General features: G+C 38.3%; 2 protein-coding genes across 2 annotated transcripts in view; one reads left to right on the plus strand and one right to left on the minus strand.

The window, feature by feature from the left end:
- MRPL13 (mitochondrial ribosomal protein L13) overlaps positions 1 to 14484 on the minus strand; it is a 40724-nt gene extending 26240 nt beyond the window's left edge. The window contains exons 1-4 of the mRNA XM_069779974.1: positions 14375 to 14484; positions 13423 to 13546; positions 9290 to 9383; positions 7618 to 7678 (exon numbers count right to left, since the gene is read on the minus strand). Coding sequence (XP_069636075.1) covers positions 7618 to 7678; positions 9290 to 9383; positions 13423 to 13546; positions 14375 to 14401 — 306 coding nt within the window. The 5' untranslated portion in view covers positions 14402 to 14484. The remainder of the gene's footprint in view (positions 1 to 7617; positions 7679 to 9289; positions 9384 to 13422; positions 13547 to 14374) is intronic.
- Positions 14392 to 15517, plus strand: part of MTBP (MDM2 binding protein) — a 33667-nt gene continuing 32541 nt past the window's right edge. The window contains exons 1-2 of the mRNA XM_069779972.1: positions 14392 to 14657; positions 15124 to 15204. Of these exons, the coding sequence (XP_069636073.1) occupies positions 14576 to 14657; positions 15124 to 15204 (163 nt within the window). The 5' untranslated portion in view covers positions 14392 to 14575. The remainder of the gene's footprint in view (positions 14658 to 15123; positions 15205 to 15517) is intronic.

Consider the following 15517-nt stretch of genomic DNA (forward strand, 5'->3'; position numbering starts at 1 on the left):
TCTTTTGATGCAGTCCAGGATATGGTTGGCTTTCTGGGCTGCAATCACACATTGCTGGCTCATGTCCAATTTTTCATTCCCCAGTAACCCCAAGTCCTTCTTCACAGGGCTACTCTCAATCCCTTCATCCCCCAGCCTGTATTGACACTGGGGATTGTCCCAACCCAGGTGCAGAACCTTGCACTCAGCCTTGCTGAACTTCATGAGGTTTGCATGGGCCTGCTCCTGAAGTCTGTCCAGGTCCCTGTGGATGGCATCCCTTCCCTCTAGTCAATCAACTGCACCACTCGGCTTGGTGTCATCTGCAAACTTGCTGAGGGTGCATTCAATCCTACTGTCTATGCCACTGATGATATTAAATCCCTGCCTGATCCAGAGCAGAAAATTGGACTTCATCGTTAGTCTCTCCCATTCTGGAGTTTCAGTGAAACTGAATTAACTCACCAAGCAGACATTTCAAACAGCTCATTTTTTAATTGCATGTTTTTGTGGTCATCATAGAGCCTTTAATGTCTGAGTCCCTTGAAAACATTATACCCATGCGGAGAACAAGAGAGAGGAAGAACAACCTTGAGTTTGAGCACGCATAATCCCTGCCCCAGCAACTCACTGTAGGGGCAAAGAGGGAACAAACCCTTGGCTTCTGCAGCAGATCATAACTTCCTTGCTGGAATAGATCAAAGGCAGATTTATAACATCCACCCCACCCCTGAACCTCATTCACTTTGGTCAAGAAGGGAGAAAAAAAAAAAAAAAGGGAAAAAAAAGCCAAATAAGTGTATTACTAAGCAAAGCCCTGTACTGTACTTTTATTATTAACTTCAAGGTAGTTAGTCCAACTGTAGAACAGAAGACCATACAGGGAGCTAAGACAGAGAAGGTAGAGCTGGAAAACCTCTAGCTTCCTTCATTGTAACTTCTGCCTCAAAGATTTTTCTACAAGCCAAAGCAAATCCAAATCCAGCTCCTGGAAGGACTAAGTTTACATCCAGCTCCTTGCCCAAAATTCTTCCTACAGCCAGAACCTCACTCTGCTTGGTGTGATGACAAGTCAATAATTTAGTGAAGTACAGGCTTAACTGAAGCTGTACAGACTGCTTTTGCAACTTTAGTAAGGTTGTGTAACAGAGAAGGCAGATTCAACCAGCAATATTTACAGGGTGTTATGTAAGGGCTCTCCTGTTACCTGAACATGCTCAAGTTTTACTAAAAATACACCAACCCTAAATAATAAGCTATGGAATTGCAAGAAAAAAGTCTTTTGCTGAGCTTATCCAAAACCCCAAACGCAGATTCAATGCTCCCTGAAAACACACAATAGAACATGCTGTTTCTTTAAGGAATAAAAATAGAAACCCTTCTATCTGTTTGTAATACATTTCTAATAAAAGACAATTCTTTCTTATGTTTTCTATGCGATTATTTTTATTTTGAACTATTAAAATAACAAGAGCTTAATTTTACATGAGAGGTAGATTTCAGTTGGATTTCAAATTGGCAAAGTCGTCTACCTACCCACAGTTCTCACTGCAACCTGGATCTCAGTTTAAAACTAATTAGTACAGTTTAACAGTTTGTTCAGTTAGTTATGGATTCCCACTGCCTCCTCTCCCCAGTCCTTTATCTCCAGTAGCAGCAACCTGCAAAATTCCACGTCTTCACAAATACTCACTCCTAAAGGCCATGACACTTTCTCCAGCAGGTAAAGACATTCGCCATCAGATGTGTAAACCCTTAACGCCCACCGGAGCATTAATATTGAGGGCATTTTTAAAGTACTAGAATGCTGTCTGCCCTAATTTCTTTTGAATGACGAAATTCCTATTGGCTTTAGTTACAATTGTCTTCTTGAATATTGCAATACCTTTTTTCCAAGTTGGCTAATTTATATACTGACAGCATAGACATGCTCTTAATCACAGTTTTATGACACTACTTTTTTATTTTCCAATTTAAAGGGCTAATATAGGAGAAGAGAATGCAGCTCTAGTAAAACTCTTGCACTTTCGGTCCCTTACTACCCACTCTAACATTTTATGAGTATGAACAAATTAAAAAATATATTTATCTGAAACACTGTATGAAGCTTGAACATTTCAATTTTTGTGGTAGGCTTTGGCTCATATGCAAGTTGCAGACTATGCTTGATGGAGACCAAGTTCTGAAAAAGATTCTTTGCCAGATAAAACATACTTTAAAGACGGAAATCAACAGAGCAATACCACTCCTGGTCCCAAGAAGCACAAAATAATTGGCCAAATTTCCAGAAGAAAGTCTACCCTAATGGCTGAATTAAGTCCAATAATCACCAGGAAGCAACTCTAGAACATGGGAAGGACACAGCGCCCCAGAGAAAACACATGGATTAATTACAGGGCATACTTAAAAAAACCTAGAAGAGTTTCAGGAGACACACCACTTACTCAGAGGTACAGCCTGATACTACATCTTCCTTTTACCAGTTCTTGGTTTTCTGTCCTGTATATGATACTGTTCTTTTCACTGCATGTGTTATAAAAGCATTCTAAGAGCTTCACCTTTCTACCTCTGACAGTTGTACGTGTAGTACAGCAAAAATGAATGTACTTAATACTGCCACAGGAATCATTTGTACATAAACTTCCATTGCATGACATTTTGTTTTCCACTACTGTTCAGCACTTAAAAGGTAAGAATTTTAATGTGTTCTTTAAATTAGTATCAGTGCCTTGCAAATTCAAGTAAGAAATGGATTAACATTTTTTTAAACAAGGAAGTATTTATTTTTGTCTACTACAAAGCTAAAGACTGAGTCAGCTCTAAGACTTATTTAGAGCACCTAGAGGTTTTAAGACAGCAGGTTCCATAAAAATATTCTCCTCTCCATGCTATACTAACTTCTGCGTGCCTACTAATCCAGACTTTGAAGTTGTGCTCTACTTAATCAAAAAACATTACTCCATAGCAATAGAAGAAAACGCTGTATCTGGTGTTTCAGTAACCAACTTCTAGTGTGTACGTATTATTATATCAACTATCCCATAGTGATGCAAAGAAAATGGGCTTTTAAATACCAGCAGCAAGACTTAACCATGTTTTCTGTCCGAGCTTTTCTTCAAGAGATCATTCTTATGCAGATACAATGGCAAGTCTAGACATGCAAGCGGTTGCTAAAGAGCATTCAAAAGGAGAATTAGAACATTTTAAGCCCCTTCGTGTCAGTGCCAGCAGCTGAACAAACCAGAACCCTGACAGCCCTGGAGGCTTCCTCACAGCATAGAGCCACCCTGCCTCGCTTAATAATCTCCCCTAGCAGGTAATATTCATTCTGAACAATTATTGCCCATTATTTCTTTGTCAGAGGCAATACAGCCTCCGAATACCTAAAGGTCAATCCTCTCACTGAGCATTTGGTTATTAGCCAAACATGATTTCTTCTTTTTCTTTTTTTGGGGGGGAGTTTCTGATGCAGCCAAAAAAAAAGTAAGCCAAGTCCTGGCTACTTTTAAAATTAGAAATAGAATAAAAATTGATTGAAAACTTTTTCCTTACAGGATTACTACCTGGTTCTACAGATAAGATCTGTCAACATATTTTGCAGGCATTTTAATTAAAAGCTGTAAGATTTTTCCAGAAAGTTTTTTCCAAGTAATCTTTGCTCCCTCTCAAATCTGTGAGATTTAAAAGCACATCTTTTAGTCTTCCCACACCAAGTACTTCGAATCCTAATTTTGAAAGTGTTGGTCTCATGTCTATCAGCATTTTTCCAACTAAACAAAACTTCTGCAAATTTTAGTAAAAACAAACATGAAAACCCCAAACTTCTATCCATTCCAAACATCTGCATCTCAAATAAAAAGGTTTACCTGTTTCCTTCATTTTCAAAAGACTCCCTTGGCAAACAAAACACACAAAACCTTTCAAACAGATTTTTCTTAGCAACCTACAATAGAAATTAATGTTGTCCGCTAATATGTATCTTAAGGGAGTAGTAATAGCATACAGAGTATTAGTATTATATTAACCTGAAGAACTGAGAGGCTGTTTCATACTACAGCAACAAGCTGCTATGCTGCACCTAAAGAACATATTTAATACTCTCGTCTATGGGTGGTCCAAGAATTTACACTCAATCTAAGTCAGAGAAAGAAAAGGCTGAAATGTGAAGAAGCTCTTTTTTTCTTCAATAAGCACTTCCTAAAGTAGCCTGGCCAAGTCCAACACACGAGAGCTATTCTCTGCTATTCTCCAGAAGAGCAGACAAATGAAAATACTAGAAATTTTAAACAGATTCACAGACACTGCCTTCCCCATGCCTCCCAAAGGAACTCAAAGGTGCTACAGGTAAAAATGTGCTAGACTATTTACTATTGCTATCTTTTTGGCAACACACTGTAATTTTTACCCTTCCATAAAAGCGATTTTTTCCAAAGTGCTGAAAAACTTGGCACAATGAACATGGAACTTCTATGAAGTTCTATACAAAACATCAACTATGCAGACCTCTTTTTGTATTCACTGCCCTGTATTAACATAAAAGATACTTAGAAGTGGAAAAAAAGAGTAATATTTTGTCAATCTCAGGCACAAAATTATACATCTGAGATTAAACACTTATAATAGGCACAGTTTTTTGTTTTTTTTTTTTTTTTTCTTTTCAACTACAAAAAGAAGTCAAGGATTGGAAATTGTTGCTATGGGAGGTTTTCAAGACCAGTCTGGATAAGCCCCCAGCAGCCTTATATGACCTAATAGCTGACACTGCTTTGAGTAGGTTGGACTAGAGATCTCCTGAGGTTCTCTCCAACCTAATCATCCTATAATCCTATGAAAAAAATGCATGTGCACTTTCAAAATTCAGCAAAAATCCATCCGAAACACTAACTCCTACCTGCAAGGAATATAAAGGTCCAAGTTAGTAAGATAGATAAATGATGTCAACCTCCATAAGTGAGAATATCAGATCACCATCCATCCCTATCTTGGTACCTTATGAAGAAACTAGAAATGATCAAGGAGGATTATCTAACCATACTGCAGTAAACATGTCTAAATTCTGACAACTATACTTAGAACTTTCAGCCTCCCACATAAACATAAATTATACCATTTGGCATCAAATTACTCATTATAACCTTTTAAATTAGCTTTTAGCTGTGTACCATTTTTTCCTAAAACCAGTCTCTCTGTATACTAGAAACTATGTTTAAACAAAACTGTAATGGAAAAATATTTATCTTGGGGATTTTTATGTTTGAGTTTAGACATATGTAAGTAAAGACAGTGCTAAGCAGTATTGGAGTCCTACTATATACACACATTCATGGAATCTTACAAGCTTTAATCTGTTTCTTACATATACTGAAAATAGTCATATTCATTGCAAAATCTTGTGTGTAACACCACACAAATTTACAAGACGTTACGTCAACATCCTTTTCCTTGGAAGTAGTCTCTTCCATTAATTTAGTGCCTTAATTTCTGTAACAGCACTATTTCAAAAAATAATGTTGACTCATCTAATGAAGCACTACCAGGATGAGCTAGCAGGAGACAACAGGACCATGGGCAGAGAAAAAGGAGTAGCCTCCAGGATGAAAACAATGCTTTACAGAATGAAGATTTTGTTTCCACAGAAAGATACAGTCTGCTTCCTACAACCTACCTAATTCCACTGGCTTCACAGGATTTGAATTTAACACGATTAAAAGAGAAAAAGTCTCTTTTTGATTCAAAGAAGTCAAATAAAGCAATTTATAAAAGTCTCCACAAGAACTATGTGTCATTTAGATCATATTTTGAAGATCCAGATGCTACTTAGGCTAGGCATTGCTCTCTTTACAGTAATTGTTTTTCAGGTTTTAATAACCAGTTCTAAAAATAAAACATGTTAATAAAACACCATCATAATTTTCATCTTTGTCATACCCCAATGTCTTTCACACCAAAACAATTCAACTAGTACATACATGTTTCTAGCCATAAAAATCACTTGCAAGTCAAAACCTGTAAGAGCTACACATGCAGAATATATCATGCCAAGCTACCATCCACTACTATTGATTATGACAAAAATACATGAGTCATCTTTATGAGAGGGTCATCCAAACACTTCATCTTCAATAGAATGAAAGAGTTAATTGCTGAAGGCTCTCCACAATTCTGTTTAAAAAAACCCTTCTCTCTCTAAATTAGACCAAGCCTTGAGCCACATCACCATTTGCTGAGCCTCTGTCCAAAATGCTTTAGTTATTGGCAATGCATTTAATCCTCCCCTGTTTGCACAGAAATTCATCTATGAGTCTGGCAAGAAAAGAGGTATTTCAGAATGAATGAATGCCAGAAGGTAGTTTATAGAACATCCAGTTCTCAGGCCCTAACAAACAAATTGTGTTATACTGCCTCCCAGTGCACAGCGTCTGCCTGAAGCTCAAATGAAAAAGGTTGAAGAATCCATTTTAGTCATGGAACTATCAACAATTCCCAAAGGAATTACAACTATCTTAGAGCCTGTTTTCAAAAGCATTTAGCATTTAAGTGGTTCTGAAAAATTCTAGACAGAAAATAATATTGAACTCTGGGATTTCATTTCACTTTAAATAAAGGAAGAAATTGCAGAAGTTAAAATGAAAACCAGGCAAATTCATGTGGTGGACTGCTTTTTTATTGAGTACTTGTACAACACCTCGCATAAAAAAGTCTTGGGACAAACCAGGACTTCTACATCGTAGATTGAAAGTCATTGACAAAACCCAAGAATTTTACAGCAAATAAAATTTCTCTAGGAAAAGAAAGAAGCATTTTTATAGTTTATACATAAGGTGATCCCAGCCAAAGCATTTCAAAGTCAAAAATAAACATAGATAACTGTTAATCTCTGTGGGCCTCATATCGTGTTCAGAAACACTAATACTTAGAGAATTCAGTCCTCCAAGGCTGACCATTCAAAACCCCAGTAAAAGCAATTTTGTAACTGTGTAAGTCAACATCCCAAAATGTTCATATCTAGCACCTTGGTTTTTTAATCAGTAACAAACATATCAACACTGATGTTCAGCAGAATTAATAACAGTCTAATACAGAAATTTAGTAAAGAGGCTTAAGTTCAATGTAATCACCATTTCCAATTCTTTCACAGAGCATGAACACACAGCACTGCAGAAAAGTTTTTTAAAAAAAAATCATTTAACAAACCCTACAGTTGAATTTTACTGGGAGAAAGAGGCAGGTGCACTTTCTAACATTTTTAGGATTAGCATTTTTCTTGCTGGGTCTTAAAAAAGTAGTAGGGTTAGTAAGCTGAAGTACAACTTATCTAAGTCTAACTTCAGCTACTCCTCTTGTGAGAAAGGTCAGACCTCTGAAACAAAAAGCAAGTGAATCAGTCAAAAATGAGTGAAGCAAGTGAACTTGATTTGCTCATTTGGACAGCATGGAAGAACCACGAACCTATGATCTAACCCTCAAAACCCCCAAAACGTGCTGTTTACAAAAACACTGTCACAAGCCAACCTTCTAAGAGCTGTTAGCAGAACGTTTGTAATTTAGCTTTAGACCTGCTAAACTGTTGTTTAGGGGAACTAATTAAATGAAAACAAATCAGATTTACAGATGAAAGGGAAGAATGGGAACACTTACAGCAGTTGGATCCTTTAAATGGAGCTGAGTTGCTGTCACTTGTTTGAAACCACCAGGATAGCTAGAAAAACAGAACAAACATACAGGCTTAACACTATGTGCTCAAGCATGATATTAACACCAATATCAATACATCTTGAACATCAGTGTATTGGTATTATAAGCCTTCAAAAAAGGAAGATTTTCTCACGAGACCGACTATGCAGTATTAGAAAGATTCTATTCTGTCAAGTATGCAAGTTTAATACCATTTGTACTTTCTTATTTATTCACTTGAGTATTGAAAAGTTTGTGTTTCACAAGCAGATAGATATAAAACTGCTTATTAAATACACCATCACAGCTACACAATACAATGGGAGTAAGATATGCAAAACTGGTAATATTTGAAGATGATCAAGGCACATAACCAGTCTGGCTGACATACAAGACAACCACTTTGAACAGTATTTATTTTCTTATTATTTTAAATAAACTTCGGCACGATTTGGCATATCTACAGTAATAAAATTTGATTTACACTGCAATGCATCCATCTTTTTAAAGTCTATGTGATATGGTGAAGTCGCACCAACTCATAACACACATACTTTAAATGAATGATACAGTGGTGCAAGAAATTACATGGATGTCAACTAAAGCTGGGTTTCATTTTGATTTAATTGCATTACTAGGTATCAGCCTAAGTGAAATAAAAATAAACCCAACATCATTAAAACATGTCCACTTAAGGAGCTGCAGAGATTTAAGTATTTGTTTTAATTCTACAATTCTTTTCACTTGCTCAAAACCAACTCAGCTACTTAAGCAAGTGCTTAAACTTACACACAAGTTTCTAGTGAAAATTTTTTAAGAAGTTATAGGGGTGGAGGGATAAAAAAAAAAGCACATTCATTTCCATCAACTCTGAACAAGAACCTCTCAGAAATTCAGCAATGGAATTTCAGGACTGAAACATTAGTACCAGCAAAATTAGCTTTCTCAATGTGATTTATTAATCTCCCAAGTGGATACATTTTAACACTTAGAGATTATTATCTAGTGTTGTCACTGTATAAAATAGGAGCAACTGTTCTTATTTGACTGAACTGATTATTGCCACAGCATCTGTAATTGGTTATTGTACTTCCATCTGTAAACGTTATGTCTGCCAGAATAATATATTATACACTATTGTATACATCTTAAGAGCATCTCATTTCTCACTCATTTTTCCAATTTCTTTTTTTTTAATCCTCTGATTCAATAATATATCAATCTTGATATTTACTGTTAGGTAAATAGGTACTGGTAGGATAATGTAATTAAATGTGCAGTGCCAATAGGAATGTCTTCTACTGCTTAGTAAATAGAATAGTTCTGATCATTAGGTTCATGGGTTCACACAAAACAACCTGGCTCACCAAATCTGTTAACTTACTTAATTGCTCTGACTACTTTTAAGTCAGATTATTTCCCTAACAACATACACCATGGGGAAAAAAAACGAAAGAAAACAAAAAAGAAAAAGGTTTGCATCATTTTAAACATCGTAACACATGCAAACAAACCCAAAAACATGTAAGTAGGAACTCCCTTTTGAATCAATATACTAAAAAAAGACTTCAGCTATTAAGAAAATATGACATTAAATTTACCACTAGCTCATCTGAATATTTATTACAAAGCTTACCCAGTATGTGAAGAATATACTTTCTGTTCCCATTTGTTGCCAGAGAAGGCAATATGTCTTGTATTAATTATGACAACATGATCTCCGCAGTCACCTACAAGGTAGAAATTAGTGGAAAATATTAAAAGAACGATAGGAGTAATCAACCAAAATAACTATAAAGTGTGCAATACATATGTAGTAGCACATACATACATATTTCATAAAGCTCATATTTAAAAATCTGAGCTTTTTGAGTCATACCATCCAAATCTGCACTTAAATACCAACCTTAATTATTATTTTTGTTAGTACTGTCAGGTTAGCAGGCAGGTGAGAAGGTAAAATACCATCAGAATAGATAATTAAACCACTGCAATTATTCAGCTAAGATCTGGAAATCTGGCTTACAAGCAAGCGCATCACTTTATTCAACACATTATACTGCATATGCACCTGTATTTCTAAAAACCCAGAATAAAAAAAGGTTAGTTCTAAACAGCTATCCTATGTATTTTTTTAATTTTAGTTTTCTCATAAAAATTGTACCAACATTTACTGGAGGACTGAATATTTTGGATAAGTAAAATAATTCTGTTAAATAATTAGAGCCTCAGGCTAAACATATAAAAGAAACAGAAAGATCGGGGGGGGGTGTGGGAGAAAAACCCCACAAAAAACCTAACACAGCTCTGTTGGGAAAAAAACCCACATTTTCATCAATCAAGCAGAAGTGAATGTTACAGCACATACAGATATGTTTAGTGTTATAGCAGCAACTTTCATATCAAAAGTTTTTTTAAGTCTATAATCTACCACCAATACCTTGCCAAAACCAGCTACTTTAACAGATCTTCTTTACTAATGAGGTGCTAATAAAACCCATACTATCTGAAAAATATGATGAAAATATGAAAAAAGATGTAATTTTTCATTTCAGAAGTAATGATCTTGATCAGCTGTGTAAACTATAACCACCCATTCAATCAATTGAAAAATGATTTGTCCAAAGTTCACTCTCATATGCATTACCATATTAGAATAATGTGTTTGAATAGGCTCATTTTATCAAAACATTTTTGAGTAGGTAACAAAGCAGCTACACTAAGAAAGACTTAAATTGAGCATGCATTTTTTATAGGAGCATATAAATTAATCAAGGCAAGTTTCACATCCTATTTGTTTTCTTCCATTTTTTAATCTTGTGTTCCTTTATAGCTCTACTTTCAAGTAGAGCTAAAGTGCAAACACGATTTAAACATCTTCACTGATGCAGCCTGTCAGCACTAACAGATCAGCTCTAAAATCACTGTATGTCTAAATAAATGTCACAGAACTGACACTGGACTTTGTGCCTTTTTTTTTCAGTTGGGAAGATTACAGAATAAGCTCATCTAAGGAAATCTTTGCCAACAGTTCTCTACTTGAATAAACACTGAATTAACAATTTCATACACCAATAGATCAATTATGAATAATAAAGAGCCAGCAGAAAAACTAACCAAGATACTTACATGCTACCTGAATAATGACTGCAACCTGTTCTTTTTAAAGTAGATTGAATTTAGGGATAGCTAATGTTTCCTTCAAAATTCCAAATTAGTACATTATTTTCCATTGATCCTTAAACAGTGTTGTTCCCATCACCTCAGGGATGGCTGCACTTAATAGGAAGAAAGCAAAAATATTCACCATCTCCACACAGTTCAATTGCCCCCTACTTTTGAAAAATATTCACAAAATACCATAAACGAAAACTCTTCCTTTAGGCTATTTTCATGCTATAATATCGAAGTATTCCTTTATGAATTATATAAGTATGTTTTCCTCAAGAAATGCACAAAACAAGGCCAGTATATTCTATTACATTATGGTATATGCAATTTGTTACATACAGCATATACATTGCACATCTTCAGATAAAACTAAGCTGCCACTGTAAATCCATTTTACATCTCTGTACATTTAGAACTTCATTAATTCCCATCACACAGTAAAAACACATGCTTCAGGTGCATGCATTTTTCCTCATACATTTTAATTAAGCGCTAAATGGTAATTAAAGGTAGGCATTGTACTGTCAACTGTTAGCTCACAAGACTGACAAACTACTTGCCAAATCTTTCATTAGAAGACAAGTCTTAGCTGCTGCTTCTAGCCATTATAAACTAACATTGCAATCTAGAGTAACACCTGGGACAGACTGGGTTTGCAGGACACTTCCATCTAGCCTAGCCTTTGAGGATGCAGAGAACAGCAGCAAATCCTACCCAAGCGACAGAAGTGGCTCACCTACACCTGCTCACACTCCAACATAAAGAACGGATAGCCCAACTTTTTAAAAACCTGGCCCACTATTTTTGGTTCTGTATTGTGAAGCTGCTCACAAAGATAGGACGCAAGGGGATGAGGGTAGAGAGAAGGGGAGGTGCAGAAGAAACCTACAAATCCAGATTCAAACCTCCTGAACAAGGTGGCATCCCCATATTTAAGGCATATGGTCTGACAGCATCTAAAAAATATAAAACTCTGGAGAATAATGAAAGATTATCCCTAAAAGAGAAAATAAATATACAGGAAATCAAATTTCTTTCCTTCCCTAACCAGGGCTTAAATTCAGCTCCAGGTACTTTTCAACACAATAAATAAATAATGATTTTATGGAAGGGTATCTGGATACCAAATTAAAAACAAAACAAAAAAATCCCCACAGTGTTATTCTGTCTAAGGAACTGTTCTCTCACAGACACTAAAATATTTCTTGTTAGCTCGGGGAAAAAAAAAAAAAAGAAGAAAAAAAGAAGCATTAAGTACACCAACTACAAACTCATGCATACTTTGCTCTCTTAGAGAGTTATCAAATGTCTCAGTAGTAGTAACCTATCGAAGTCAATCTCAGGTGTAATGCATTTGGTACTGATTTATAGAATACTTTAGACAAAATAAAGTTATCCTTGAAATGACTTTCCAGAATTTTATAACTTCATGGACATAAAAGTATCAAAGATCTTTCCCACAGGACAACCAAAAACATTTACTCTCAGTGTCTGCTTTATTTTTCAGACAGCCTTAGTCTCCAGTGACATCTTGTGGATAAGACATAATTTGCAACAGCAGAACTCTGGTACTTAAAACATCTTTAGAATACTACAAATACTACCTTCTATTATGAAAAACAGATCAAGTACAATTTTAGTATCTACAATCTACATGTATGAGCAAAGTTTAATGCTTCATTTATGTTTCAGTAATGTCTCTTGAAAAATTTGCTTGAGTATTACAGGAGACACTGTACCATCAATATGAAGGATCACCTTTTTATTATCTATAAAATGCTTGTCACCATGAGACAGGCAGTGCAGTATTACAAATAATGAGCAAGATCACAGATACATCTTTACTGCTGAATCTTCTAATTTGCAGAAAAGCAAAATGATTTTTTCATTTGAAGGTATCTTTCAACAATGATTACATCTCCCATTTAAGAATCAGACAGGTTCCAGCCTCATTATCACAGAATATCTGAGGTTGGAAGGGACCTCTGCAGGTCATGTTGTCCAAACCCCTGCTCAAGCAGGACCAGCTTTTGAATATCTCCAAGGACGGAGACCTCTTGGTCACCCTCGCAGTTAAAAAAAAAAAAAAAAAAAAAAAAAAAATTCCTGATGTTCAGAGGGAACCTCCTGTGTTTCAGTTTGTGCCCACTGCCTCATGAAGACAGGACTTCTCTGCACTTTATTCAGAATAAAGAACCACTCCAAGAGTCTGTGGTGTTGTGCAGCTGCTGAAAGGTAGCATTCAGAAAATCTAATCAAGAATCACATCAGTGTTTCATTATGTGCACTGCAAATTAAATCTTTACATCTACATGCAATGAAACACAGTTCAAGGTTTTTTAAAAAAAAGAAAGCACAACCCACTGTAATTCAGCTACTAAATTATGAATTCATAATGAGCTTTATATGGATTGGTAAAGACAACGACATAAGGTTGTAGAGAGGTATGAAAGAAAAAGATGAGAATGAAAACAAAGGCATTTATAATATATAAATAATTGAAAAATGTAAAGTATCAGGCTTGATTTTAAAACTGAAATCAGAAGAAAAATACAAGCAAAGGAAAGCAAATTTGCTTTTATCTACTGCAGTACTCACTTAGTGCATGATAAATAGGTTTATGCCTGCCTTCAAGTCTGATTACAGTTGCAGCTGCTATTTTTCCTGGTGGCTGCATCTTCGCATCTAGGAGATACCAGGCTCTGGCAAAAGTAGCCCATTGCTAAAGAGAAAGAGAGGTAGTACTTAACACAATAAAAGAACACACTATGATACATAAATCTAGCTTCTCTAATTAGATCAACACTTTTTTTACACCCCAAAATACTAGAGAAAATATTAATATTCAACCACACCAGCACCCCCCAAATAACTTTTAAACAGATGGAGAACGCCGCTACACACTGCGATACAGCCAGCGCTGTACGTGCTTCCAACATACATAGCAGTAATAACACAACACTGCCAGGTTACCAGCTCCGAGGGTTTTGTTTCAAAAACGAAGATCTCCTGCTGCAAGCTTCCTTTACTGCTGACTGAACTGCCGCAAAACCGCTGCAGGCCGTTTAACGCCCAACACCTGTTTCCCTCTCCGGCGAAGGGCACGGCTCACCCAGACGCCGCTTTAGGAACACGACCGGCCGGAGCCGCCGGCAGCAGGCAGCCTCGTCCCTCGGTCAGTCACACGCCGGCTGACCGACACCGGTTCCTGCCAGCCGGCCCCTCGGGGCCAACACCGCAGCGCACGGGCGCTCCGCGACGAAGGGAAGGAGGAAGGGAGGGAAAGAGGGAAGAAGAGAGGGAAGGAGGAGGGAGGGAAGAAGGAGGGAGGGAAGGAGGCCGCCCGCCGCCCCGGCCCTCCCCTGGGGGCCCACCGTCCTTTCGTCCCGGCGCCCGCCCGCTCCCTCCCTCACGGCCGCGCTCTGCGCCACAGCGGCCGCCGGCGTCCCGCCGGGGCGACGCCGCCGCTGCCGCCGCCGCCGCCGCCTGCCCTCGGAGGCGGCGGCCGCCCCGGCACAGCCTGGCCCGAGGGGGAGAGGGCCGCGCTCACCTGGGCCGCCTTGGTGTAACTGGCCATGGCCGCCCTCCCGCCGCGGCTGAGGGGAAGGGAAGACGGAGCCCCTTGGCCGCCGCACCGGCGGGAAGCGGAAGCGCTGCCCTGCGAGGGGCGGTGCAAGGGCGGCAGCGCGGGACGTTCGGAGCGGCGGCGGCTCCGTCCCGCCCGCGTCCCCGTCCCCGTCCCCGCCCGGCCATGGACCGCTACGTCCTGCTCCTGAGCTGGGGCGAGCGCAGGGGCGAGGGTGCTGCGGCGGGCGGACCCGGGCCCGGAGCAGGTACCGCCGCGGGGAGGAGGGGGCCCGGGGGGTCCGGAGGCCGCGGCGTGTGGGGAGCCGCCTGCCGCGGGGCCCAGCGAGCTCGCTTAACCAGGGCTTTTCTTTACGGTCGCTGCTCTGGGATCTGCGGCCCTGCCGGCTTTTCTGGATCCCTACCTCGTTAAATCCCCCCTTTATTTTTTTTACTTTCGGACTAAAAGTCTTTAATGGCTTAAGCTCTCAGAAGTTTAGGGCGTTTTGTGTTTTGCTGTGACGCTGCTATATGACTCGGTAGAGCCTTCCCGAGACGTGCACTACTTTAATGAGAACTTTACAAAATTCGTCTTCTTAAACTCCTGCAAATCTGTAGTCGACAGGTTTCTTTTAAAACTAAACTTTAACTGAACTTTATCCTGTATTTGCAAGAAAGCAGCACTTAACTTCTGTAATTCACTATCTTTAAGAAAAACTTTTTTTTTTTTTCCAGCTGGGGCTGCTGCAACCCTTTATCAGTTCCTGAAAGCAAGCTGTAAATCATCTATAAATGCAGATGTGAGCACATTCCCAGGTAAATAGAGTGATGTGCAGTAAGGTCAGGCAAATTTTATCAAGGAATCGGCCTAGGCACGTTTTATGATCTGGGTGAAACAAGTCAGAAACTTAAGGGAACCCAATTTCTGCAGTGTGCCTAAACCTGCAAGTTGGACCGCTCCTGCTGGTACTGTTTCTGTGGAGAACTGATGTCATTTCAGCAGCTGAGGTGTTAGGAGGTGATTAAATAGATTGGACACAAGAAATGAAAGAGAGGAGTTTTGTAAGGTTGACAAATTTGAATACAACTTAGCAAGGAAGAGTAGGAAAGGGCTTGTTTCTCATGTCAC

The sequence above is a fragment of the Haliaeetus albicilla genome, chromosome 3, assembly GCF_947461875.1.
Source record: "Haliaeetus albicilla chromosome 3, bHalAlb1.1, whole genome shotgun sequence".
NCBI classification, from domain to species: Eukaryota; Metazoa; Chordata; class Aves; order Accipitriformes; family Accipitridae; genus Haliaeetus; species Haliaeetus albicilla.